General features: G+C 36.8%; 1 protein-coding gene across 1 annotated transcript in view; it reads left to right on the plus strand.

Annotated features, from left to right (window-relative positions):
- Positions 1 to 12207, plus strand: part of LYST (lysosomal trafficking regulator) — a 178367-nt gene that overhangs the window by 59773 nt on the left and 106387 nt on the right. Inside the window, exons 12-16 of the mRNA XM_068547570.1 lie at positions 1240 to 1672; positions 4737 to 4881; positions 5876 to 6049; positions 9505 to 9665; positions 10522 to 10712. Of these exons, the coding sequence (XP_068403671.1) occupies positions 1240 to 1672; positions 4737 to 4881; positions 5876 to 6049; positions 9505 to 9665; positions 10522 to 10712 (1104 nt within the window). The remainder of the gene's footprint in view (positions 1 to 1239; positions 1673 to 4736; positions 4882 to 5875; positions 6050 to 9504; positions 9666 to 10521; positions 10713 to 12207) is intronic.

Consider the following 12207-nt stretch of genomic DNA (forward strand, 5'->3'; position numbering starts at 1 on the left):
TATGGAATCTAAAAAAAAAAAAAAAAAAAAAAAAAAGGCTTCTGAAGAACCAAGGGGCAGGACGGGAATAAAGACTCAGACCTACTAGAGAATGGACTTGAGACACGGGGAGGGAGAAGGGTAAGCTGGGACAAAGTAAGAGAGTGGCATGGACATATATACACTACCAAACGTAAAACCGATAGCTAGTGGGAAGCAGCCGCATAGCACAGGGAGATCAGCTCCATGCTTTGTGACCACCTAGAGGGGTGGGATAGGGAGGGTGGGAGGGAGGGAGACGCAAGAGGGAAGAGATATGGGGATATACGTACATGTATAGCTGATTCACTTTATTATAAAGCAGACACTAACACACCATTGTAAAGCAATTATAGTCCAATAAAGATGTTAAAAAAAAAAAAAAAAAACCACTCGTGTAGACAATTGAGAACTGACTATATATTTATGGAATGTTTCTATTCTATTTTTCTGAGTTCATTTATCATTGTAATAATCAACATTAGATGTTATTTTATGCATGGGTAGGGCGTTGTACTGGGTTAATCTTTTCTATTTTTTTTTTACTTGTCTCCTTAGTTGTTGCTTTTCCCTTTAATTAAATACTTGTTTCCTGTCATCTCTTCTGTACATTCTGTGTTTGAGTTTAACCAAAAACTTGTAGTTATAAATAAACCTAAAAACCTTATTTTAGTTTACCAAACAGAGATGAAAGAAATTTTATTTGATTAGGGAAAAGGCATGTAAAATAAGGTGGAAAGTAACGGAGCACTCAATTTTGTGAAGTCAGTCATGCTGTAAATGCCATTCAGAAATCTGAAGAATTTGTAAGGTCTCTGATTCTATCCCTCATTTAAAGATAATTGATAGAAGCAACTATAGTGTACTTGGGAATAAACATCTTTGCTAGAAATGATTCCTGATATAATAATTGTATTTAATTGCTAGTACTTAAAACCAACTCATAACTTTTTAGGTTTGTACCTTAAGAGCATCTAAATCTAAAACAAATTAACCACAAGAGATTATATATTTTAAGACTGAAATCTCTGTTTCATATTTTATCTTAACTACACACAAAACATGAAACTTTTAATGATATAGTAGATAGGAAGGTATTTAAATAGGAATGCCGATATGCATATGTACATGTTTGCATTTTCATTTATAACCTGACTTTCAAGATTATTACGTACCTTGTAAGATGATTGTAAAGTTTTGTGTGGTTTTCTTCTCCTCTAGGAAATTCTTCTTCTGGGCATTCTGAAAATTGTTGAAAGTGACATTACTATGAGTCCTTCACAGTATCTAACCTTCCCTTTGCTGCATACTCCAAATTTAAGCAATGGTGCTTCATCTTTTTCACAAAAGTGTCCCGGGGTTCTAAACAGTAAGGCCATGGGGTTATTAAGAAGAGCACGAGTTTCGCGGAGCAAGAAGGAGGGTGACAGTGACCGTTTTCCCCAGCAGCTGCTTTCCCCTTGGCACGTAGCCCCCGTCCACTTGCCATTGCTAGGACAAAGCTGCTGGCCACACCTGTCGGAAGGTTTCAGCGTTTCACTGTGGTTTAATGTGGAGCGCAATCACGAAGCTGAGAGTACCACAGAAAAAGGAAAGAAGACAAAGGAAAGAAACAAACCGTTACTTCTACTGGATGGTAGTTTTGGTGGAACAGGTATGACAGCAGCGTTATCTGTTGCACTAAGATCTTTCCGACGGCGGTTTTACAGTAGTTGAGCACTGAGAATACAGCGAAGCTCTGACTTACTCTCAACGTGTTCTTCACGTGGAATGCCTCAGCAGCGGCTGGCTCTGACTTACCGCAGCCTGAGTGGTCAGATAGCCCCGAAAACTCCATTTTCTTCTGCTCTTTTGCCTAGTGTGTATGGGAGCGGGGTGGGGGGAGGCAGGTGGGCCACACCTGCAACTGCGGCGGGGCTCACCAGCCCCATTGCTTGCCTCTTTCCTGGTCCCGTCACTGGGTTGGGGTGGCTCCTGGTGTTTGGAAAGGAAAGGATAAGACCCTGTAGCCACTTTTCCATCCTTCTGCTACCGGTTTCCCACCTCCTATTAGTCCGCCTCCATTTCATCTCCTTTCTCTCTCGTAGTTCAAGCTCTCTTTCTTATGCTGTTATCTTACCTCAGTGCCTCTCTCCTCGTTCCCATCACAGAATGTTTAAATGCGTCAGCCAACCTCCAGAGTGAGAATAAATTTCATACCAGTTCTTTCTATAACTGCTCGAATTGCGATTATGCTACTAGGAAACTTCTAGGTAGAAAGAAGCCGTTCGTTAGAAAGCAGTTTATGGTGGTGGTAAGTAAAGCAGGTAGGCTAATTCTTAGGGTCCATGAATGAATGAAATGACTGAATGAGACAGGTGTTTAGGGGGTTATGATTATAGGGAGGTGCTGGCCTCCATAGCTGCTCATTCCACAAGGTTTACACACGCCCACAGAGCCTCTGCTTCAGGACACTAGGCCTTCACCAGTATCTGGTTTCCAGGGAGGTCTTCTACCGCTGACCTGTAGATGGTAACGGAAAACCTTAACGACACTGTCGAGATTGAAGGGTGGGAAATGTCACCTGATATCCACAGTTGGAGCTCTGAATCTACTTTTCCACAGGCGTTATTTCCAAGTCATTAGCAGAACACACTTAGGTACTTTTATGGGTTAGCCTAGGAAGCTGAACTTTTAAGAAATCTTAGCAGATAATTTAATGTTTCAGGTAGTTATAGTGTTTTCTTTTGTGAATTGAATTTTGCCACCTAAGAATGGATAGCTCTGAACGATATACATGTGATGTCATTGACGATGGTGCTGTCTAATGTACATGGAGAGCTTTCTGGATTGTGTCACTTTGCTCTGCTCTTGCTATATGCATTTTTAATCTTCACAACATTTCAGTAAGGTGAGTGCTCATACTGTCCGTATTTGTAGGTGAAGTTAAGCAGCATGACCAATTTATGTGGCTGGTAAGTGCTGGAAATGGATTTAAACCCTCCTAAATTTAATTCCAGAGCTTAAATGTCACCACTACACTATAAACTGCAGATCTCTTTCTTACATATTAAGCGGGAGCAATCACAATGTAAACAGTCTCTAATAAAATGAATAAATATACACAATGACCTGAGAAAAGTAAGTATTGGGAACATTTTTTAAATTTCTTATTGTAGATGTATTAGAAAACGTGTGTTTTAGAAAGAGAATCTTGCATAAACATTTAAAATTAACATTTAAAAATAGTATACATACAAAAAAATTGAAGAAAGGTGAAGAAAATATTACAGTGATAACACATCCTTTGCCACTAAACCACTGTGTGCCATTGAGCAAGTTATTTAACCTCTCAGCACCTCAGTTCTGTCACCCTCAAAATGGGGATAATGATACTTATCTCACAAGATTGTCATGAGCACTAAATTAAGAAATATTTATAATATAACTACTCTGAATTCCTGAATACACACTGGTTTCTCTTCTGGTCTCTTAATTGTACAAGTTCAGATTTGATATGGAAACATTTTTTTCGATATCACTTCAGATATGAGTTCTCTATATATCTTATATCTTGGGCAATAGTCCTCAAGATAATCAATGAATTTAACTGTTCTTTTTTAAGACTATTATCATTGCTAGGGGGAGTATTCTTAAAAATTGGTGGTGGTTGTTGTTTTTTTAATAAGTTTTTTTTTTTTTTTTTTTTTGATATGGACCATTTTTTTAAAGTCCTTATTGAATTTGTTACAATGTTGCCTCTGTTTTATGTTTTGGTTTTTTGGCTGGAGGTACGTGGGATCTTAGGTCCTCAACCAGGGATCCAACCCGCACCCCCTGCATTGGAAGGCAAAGTCGTAACCACTGGACTGCCAGGAAAGTCCCTGGTGGTGGTTATACCCGTAGAAAATTGACAACCAATATATATGCAGTCTGATAGCTGGCAGTGTTTATCTTCTCTAAAAGTCTGAGCCTTTGGGCATGCATTTTATATTTTGGTACATCTTAATGGAGCTTTACGTGAAGTCATGAATCATGGTAATAGGTCGCATGGCTGAGGATTGAGCTCATCGTACATCCTCAGGCAGTGCTAGTTTTTAAGTGGTGAGAAAGAGAAGTCAGGATAACCCGATGGCTCAAAGCCTCTAGCATTTACCTTCGCTTGCCTTGGAGAGACATGTTAGAGTTTCAGAATCACTCAGCACTTACATTCAGAGATCACGCACCAGGGACTCTAATAAACAAGGAATATATTCAAACACCACAATTTTTCTGAAAGGAATTTTAATATCAATTTTTTAAAAAAACAGCATGCTATTATTATTATAGAGATTTTTGGTGGTGCAAGACATGTGACAATGGTGTGTTCTCCCTGGGCTGGGGCCCCGATGTCACCGTGACCCAGTCCAGTCGATAAAAGGATCACGGCACAGTGACATCACAGTGGTCGCTTCACTCCTGCAATTAGCCCTTGGTTATCATGTATTTTAAAACATTTAACAACTTCTATTGCGCTCAATTACTGTTTTCACTCTTCATGCTTTTTTTTGGAGTTAACATCTAAACTTTGGAAATGTTGTTTGGAAATAAATGTTGTTTGTTTACCTGAAACGTTCAGACATTCCAGGTAAATAATTTACTACAAATGAACAACCATGCTTTGTAATCTTTTAGATTCACTTTTCCACTCATTTTTTATCAGTTGCTTAACTGATCATTCTAACATCTTTTTCTCATAGAGCACAACAGACCGGAAGGCGCAGAGTACGTGAGTCCCGGTGAAAGGCTCATAGAGGAAGGCTGTGTTCATATGCTCTCACTGGGATCCAAAGCACTGATGATCCAAGTGTGGGCTGATCCCCGCAGTGGCACTTTTATCTTTCGGTAACGATTATCCTCAACCCATCATGAATAGCTCATGTATTTAAATAATTTATGTAAGAGACATTAATGTGAAATCTGCTAATAAAGATCATTACAGCAAAACAGAAAATTCTTTAAAAAAAGAAGATACATTCTAACAGTTATTAATACAGCCTTTGTAACAATATATTATTCTATCTAAAAGTCTATAATTAAACTCTGAAGTACATTATGTTAATTCTCAGTTGTATCTTAGACCAAATACTTACTGAAGTCTTATCTATGAAGGTATTCCATCAGATTGCAGTGATCTTATGATGCTGTTACCAGACAGCTGTTTTTCATGCAGATTATATATTTAAGAGCCACCATCCAATAAGCTTAGGTTCTCCTTGCTGTCTTGTCCTTTTTTTCCTACCTCCTTTGTTAACTAGTATAGATACAAGTCTTTTGTTTGTATTGAGTGAGTATGACTAGTATGATACTATCTTTATAAAACTTTAAATGAAACATGTTGCTGAGGGATCTATGCTCTGTAAACGTAATAAAGGTTACTTGGTACATCATATAAATTATATCTTAATTCTCTTAGTAATCCCTCGAAGTAGGTTAGACCAACAATACAGCCTGGCATTTAGATATTTATGTATAATATGTATTAATTTTTGTGTGAACCAGATATTACACTGTAATTTCTAAAAAGGCAATGACTGTGTAGATAGTACTAATAAAAATTTTTTTTGCAAATTGAATTCTGAAGATTATTGCCCAAATTGTTAACACTAGCAAATGAGCCAAATCTATTTTACTTCATGAATTGAGGTAATAGTATAATAAAATAACTAAGCAGATTACGGTGTAAAACAAAAGACCTACTGACTTTTCAAGTTAGTTTAATAATAGAACTGATTTTTAATTTCACTTAAATATCTAGAATTGTAGTTGATATACATGTTAAAAACTGAGATCAGAAATTTCATGTTTTTAGCCTATACCTTTTCTCTTTTTTGTGCAGTGTGTGCATGGATTCAAATGACGATACGAAAGCTGTTTTACTAGCACAGGTTGAATCACAGGAGAATATTTTCCTTCCAAGCAAATGGCAACATTTAGTACTCACCTACTTGCAGCAGCCCCAAGGGAAAAAGAATATCCATGGGAAGATCTCCATATGGGTCTCTGGACAGAGGTATGAAACATTTTTAGTAAATACTTATTAATGTCAGTTATAATTTTAATTATTCTGTTACAGCTTCTGAAACAGATTACAGAAAGCTATAGATGAAATTTTACTATATATTAACATAAGAGTCTGTCAAGTTAGATATTTTTTCCTATTTATCACTTTCATACAAAATTAATTCCCCTTAGAAATAATTGTTGAAGATTAATGTTTGGATTTGTGGAGCATGCAGAAATCTGAACATTTAGGCACTCATGTAGAACGTATATTTACATCAAGCAACTGAACCTATAATTTAGTCCATCAAGCCCATATGTTATAAAATGAATCCATAAGGAATTATTTAAATTAAGTGGCTAATAAAGCTAATACCTAAATTAAATCAGAGTTGCAAAAGAAATTAGAGTGACTAGAGAAAAATATAAGCCAGTGTATCAGGTGATAGATTAAGATAGGGTCCTAGAAATATGCCAGGTGATAGATTCGGTTATAGTACTATATGACTTTTACAAACCAGGAGAATTGTGAGTCAAATTAATAAGAAATGTTTTGTAGAGTATCTTAATGTAAACTGTAACACTAAGAGAACTATAAGGTATCTTGGGAATTGTAAGCATTGGGAAGTATTTTATTGAATGAAATAGCATGAAAGGGGATACAGAATTGGAAACTAGTGTAACATGGGAAAGGCCCAAGCTGGCTGGAAGGAACAGTCTTAAGTTGAATAATGAGCAAGAAGAATGAGTGGGCATGGTGATACTATGTGACAGCAGCTTTGAATCCAGGATGAGGAGTCTAGATTTAATCGAATGGTCTAAAATATTGCATACCTATTATGTTGCAGACCTTTTGCCAGGTGCGTTTTATACATGATCTTCCAGTTCTCTCAAAAGTCCCTCGAAGTAGATTAGATCATAGAGATAACATATACCCTTAGCACAAATTAACCTCTTTTTTCATTCATTTGTTCATCCAATACTTACTGAGGAATTATTATGTGCTGAGCACATGCTATATCAGGCTTGGGGGCTTGGTGAACAAGACAGACACGTTGCCTGCCTTTTGGGGCTCGCAGTCCCGTGAGGAAGCAGACAGCAAGCATACACGATTAAATGAGTGTGTACAAAGCATGACAAGGACTTTGGGGTTAACAAATGTGTCCTGAGACAGAAAATAACCAGGTTTGCTACTTAAGAGAGGCACACCAGGGAAGACCTATCTAGGAACAGTTTATTTAAGCTGAGACCTGAAGGAGATGGAGCTTTCCATGAGCAGGAGGGAGGAAGAGTGAGTGGGCCAGGCAGAGGAAAGGGCCTGTGGGAACCAAGGGAAGGCTGTGTACCGGTCAGCGCTGCAGTGGCTGCGGGAGTTGATTGCTTACAGCCGTCCGGCCTCAAGAAGGCAGGGGAAGGGGCTTGTGAACGGCTCTAGGGTAGCCAGTCCACAGTATCTGTCACAGGAAACAGTTTATTCATTTAAAAAAAATACATGAAAATATGTCATTGAAGCTCAATTTCCATAGTCCAAATAAAATATTTTCTGAGAAGTTCTGTCTTCACAGCTGCCTAAGCCTGAATGACAGCCGTAGCCAATCACTGTTTGTTTCCAGAGCCTTGAGTTAGATTGCTTGGGACTGGGGATGGGGCTGGGAGAGAGTCTCCTGGACTCTCTCCTCCTCATTTCTTGAGCTCTCAGCACACACCAGGCAGTGTAGTAAGCACTTGACGTGGATGACCTCAATTAGTCCTCCCAACAGCACGATGAAAGAGGTGTACTTTACATGTGAGGCAGCTGAGACCCAGGGTAGGGCAAGGTAACTGACCCAAAGCCCTACCAGCAGTGAGGAGGGCGGCTGAAACTCAAACTGGACTCTTGAGTCTGGATAGAGCCTGCTTTAAAACCCTGTGCTTTACTAACCTGACAGCGTTTTGGTGAATCAGGCCAGCTGACAGATACAGGAATCATAAACTAATCATTAGACATGTTCAGAGTGAGAGTCTAGCTGTTCTCTGTGGCCAGTTCTGAAGTTATGAGTATAGCCACTTGATTCACATAGCACTAATTTTTACCCACCCACTTATTTCTTCATTACTTTGAGGGAATTTTTTCCCCTTTGGTACAAGTTAATGATTTTATCTATTAATAGAGCAATGAGCAAGTGACCAAGGATGAATATATTATTCTGTTGATTTAAATTCGGCACTATCTTCATCACTCTCTGAACTAATAGAATAATTTCTACAAATAATACATTTCGAGATGTAATGACACTGAAAAAAACCTATTAATATTTTCTATTAATTTTTATTTGATGAACAGCACACAAATATGGTAGGAATATATGGCACATAGTAGATAGTATGAATTATTTTAGTGTTTGTTGAACTCATCTTGCATTGATCTTACAGTAAGTTTTCTTTACCCATAAAAACTGTATTGTCATAATGCCACTAGGTGGCAGTACTGTTTCAGTCACAGCCATTTAGTTGGTTCAAGAAAGATGCCTGTACAGTAATAGAAGTTATCTCACTCTAATGTTGTATGTCAATTATACCTCAGTAAAAAAAGCTCACATCTTTCCTTTGTTAAAAATATTCCTATTAAAATAGTTAAATTTATATGCTAAGTATGAAACAGAAAGCCTTAGGGGAAAGTTTTTAAATACATACATACCAAAATAGAATATCTCATTATTAGCTTATTCTAAGTCCTTTGTCTTATTCACAAACTTTGTCTTTATAAGCTACCTTCATTATCTTAACATGGAGGTTAAAACATTTCTAAAATGGGGGTAGAGCTTGGCACTCTGCCGTTTCAACTAGAGGATGAAGTTCTCCCATCATGGGTGTCTGTCTAGGAGAAACCGTTAGTTTACCTCTTCCTACTCTGCCTTTTGTAAGGATTCCTGTAACCTTTATATGAGGAAAAGCAAGAGACTAATCAAAAGCTCGGTAATGATTTAGCACTGAAAAAACAGAAAATGCCAAAAAGCATTGGCGTTTTAGTGCCTTGTCAGAGCAAAACCTGAAGAAGTGATATTCTTTTTCTGATTAGTTTTTGAAGCCCTCATAGAGGACATGAGATTTTAGGAATTGTTTACTGAGGTGGGAGACTTTCTGGTAAAATCAGGGGGAGGTGGTAGATTTATATCTTAAACCAGGAAGGTGAATGTGCAGAAGTCAAGTGGCAAAGAAAGCTTGCAGCAAATGTCCGGTCACACTTCCCATGGCCTGGTGTAGGACCATCAGGCATCTCTATTCTACTCCCGTCCTCTGGGGCTTGTGGACCAGCAGCACCTTGGACCGAGACACAAGAGAATCAGTCCTCCTCTCTCTCCCATCACCAGCTATCTGATACCGAACCAAGAAACTTGTTCAAGAATTTCCTGTTTTTACACATTCATACTTTAAAAATCCCTAGTACTCACTGAAGTAACTGATTTAACTTTGTTTTTAACGTAGGAAGCCTGATGTTGCTTTGGATTTTACGCTTCCAAGAAAAACAAGTTTGTCATCTGACAGCAATAAAACATTTTGCATGGTCGGCCATTGTTTATCATCCCAAGAAGAATTTCTGCAGTTGGCTGGCAAATGGGACCTGGGAAATTTACTTCTCTTCAGTGGTATATTTTTCCCCTTCAAAGCATTTCCAAATTTTTCTTTCAGTTAACAAATATTAGACTAAGTTAATTATCCTGGATAAAGTATTAATCCCTGTTCCTTCACGTGTACTTAGTAAGTACTGTATTTCCTAGGTTCCAAGATGTACTTTTAAAATATTTTAAGATTTTTATAATCTAGGTGTTTCTTATAATTGATACATTCATTTAATGTAGAGGTGTACATCCTACCCCCATACCCTCCCCAAAAGAGAAGCCTATATTAAATCAACTTTATGATCCTGGAAAATGCACTGTTATGACAGGTACCCTTAGACTGGTTGTCTCTTTTATTTATAGTTTTAGTATATTATATTAAAAAATACCACATTTTAAGGGAAAAAGAAATATGTGATTTTAAAAAATATATCACTAAACCTGGCACGTAATAGCATTCAGACAGTGTTTATTGAATAGATGGATGGACGAAGGAATAAAGATCCACATGTTATTTTTAAAAGGAGTTTACTGAGGTATAGTTTCCATTTACAAAAAAAAAAAAAAAAAAAAAGAGGCAAAACAAAACCTGCTTTTAGCCTAAAGAGCAACTAGAAATTTTATGACTTCATTATACCAAGAGCTTTCAGTTAACTTTATATATGTATCTATATTAATTCATCTTACATCCAGCAGATAATCTTGCTGTAAATTATTTGCTCATTACACCAATTTGGAAATTGAGGCTTTATCAATTTTGTAAGATACAGTGAACAACTGTAAGACTTAATCTAGCAAAAAAAACCCTCTTGGTTTCTTGTTTTTTACGAAAAATTTTGGTTGGAGTATTTTAAGTAAATAACTTAATTTTTTTGCTATTCAGGAGCTAAGATTGGCTCACAGGAGGCATTTTATTTATATGCTTGTGGACCCAATCATACGTCAATAATGCCATGTAAATATGGCAAGCCTGTGAATGACTACTCCAAATATATTAATAAAGAAATTTTGCAGTGTGAACAAATCAGAGAACTTTTTATGACCAGCAAAGATGTCGACATTGGTCTTCTAATTGTAAGTTTTCATTTTATAAGTTTTAACTTTATAGCAACTGTTATGTATGTTTATTGAATGTGTCATTAGCTGGGAATTAGATTTTTAGAGTTTTTCTTTTTTGTTTCTCAATATTTTCTTTACTTAGAAGTGTTTTTCTTTTTAATTGAAACGCTTTGACCACCTCAGAATTCGTTTTCAGGTTTCAAATTTTCATCTGCTTTTCCTTGGAACTATATTTCTATACTAAGTATCAGTTTAGTTTAGGTTATACCTATTAATCATTTGAGAAACATATTTATGAGATAATGAAAATATAACACGGGTTAGCCTTAAAAAATTGCTTATTACCTTTCTTTCCCATACTTATAAATAAATACTAACTTCTATTTATATTAATTTTAATTACACATATTCAGATTTTAGAATGTTTCTTTCTTTAATATCAATAACAGCTAGGAATTTTGCTTTCAAATTTTTGCTAACTCTGCTTATATGAGACTCTTGATTGCATTTTATACATTATTCTAATATTTTGTTATACTAAATATAGATTAGGAGCTTGTGATGGATATTTTTCATTATAGCAGCTTGGAAACTGACCCTTCATGGTCTTAGAAGATCTGGTAAAAGCTGGTAGGCCTAGCCACGAAACTGTGTTCCTCCTTCTCTTGCTTTCTTATGAGAGGTACAATTATAGGTCAGAGATATTTCTTACTTGGAGACTACTACTTTGGGATGTATTTTGTTGTTATTGTTGTGTTAATGAGGTGTATATTTTACAATCAAAATATATTATATTTTAAAGCTGTAACATTTGACTAAAGTAAAGGAGAAGTTCTAGTTCAGATATTTCGTAAAACATAATGTAAGTCTTAAGTGGTGTTAAATATATATCTATGGTAAAATAAATATAGAGTAGATACCTGTGGACTTTAACTAAAGATCTGGTATTAGGCACACAAATCATTTTCTCCCTAAGGAGTATTTTAAGATGGGGGTTGGGGGCGTTTTGGCTGTCCACTATTATTGAGTGGGGGCCAGGGATTTTAAATATTCTACAGTGCATGGGCGGTGTCATACACCTAAGAATTAATCCCACCCCAAATGTCCCACCGTTGACCAAACATGCCTTTAGTGAAATGATTCTCCAAGCAGAATCACCCAGAGGACTTGTTAAAACCTAGATTGCTGGGCCAGAGTTTCGGATGCAGCAGGTCTGAAGTGTGGTCCAGGAGTTTGCATTTTTAACACATCCCGGGTGGTGCTGGTGCTACTGGTTGGGGACCACACACTGAGCATCTCTGCTTTAGGAAGACGAAGGCGCTCGTACAGCAAATGTCTGTTCAAAACATAACTTTACCTCTCTAGTTCTTGGTTAGTCCATTTGTTTTTACAAACATTTACATATCCTTAATCCTTTTATCTTGCCCGAAAAGAATATAGGTTGCAAGTCATAAAATTCAACAGAAATCATCACAGATAAAAATTATGCAGGTTTTATGTGAAAAGTCTT

The sequence above is a fragment of the Eschrichtius robustus genome, chromosome 7, assembly GCF_028021215.1.
Source record: "Eschrichtius robustus isolate mEscRob2 chromosome 7, mEscRob2.pri, whole genome shotgun sequence".
NCBI classification, from domain to species: Eukaryota; Metazoa; Chordata; class Mammalia; order Artiodactyla; family Eschrichtiidae; genus Eschrichtius; species Eschrichtius robustus.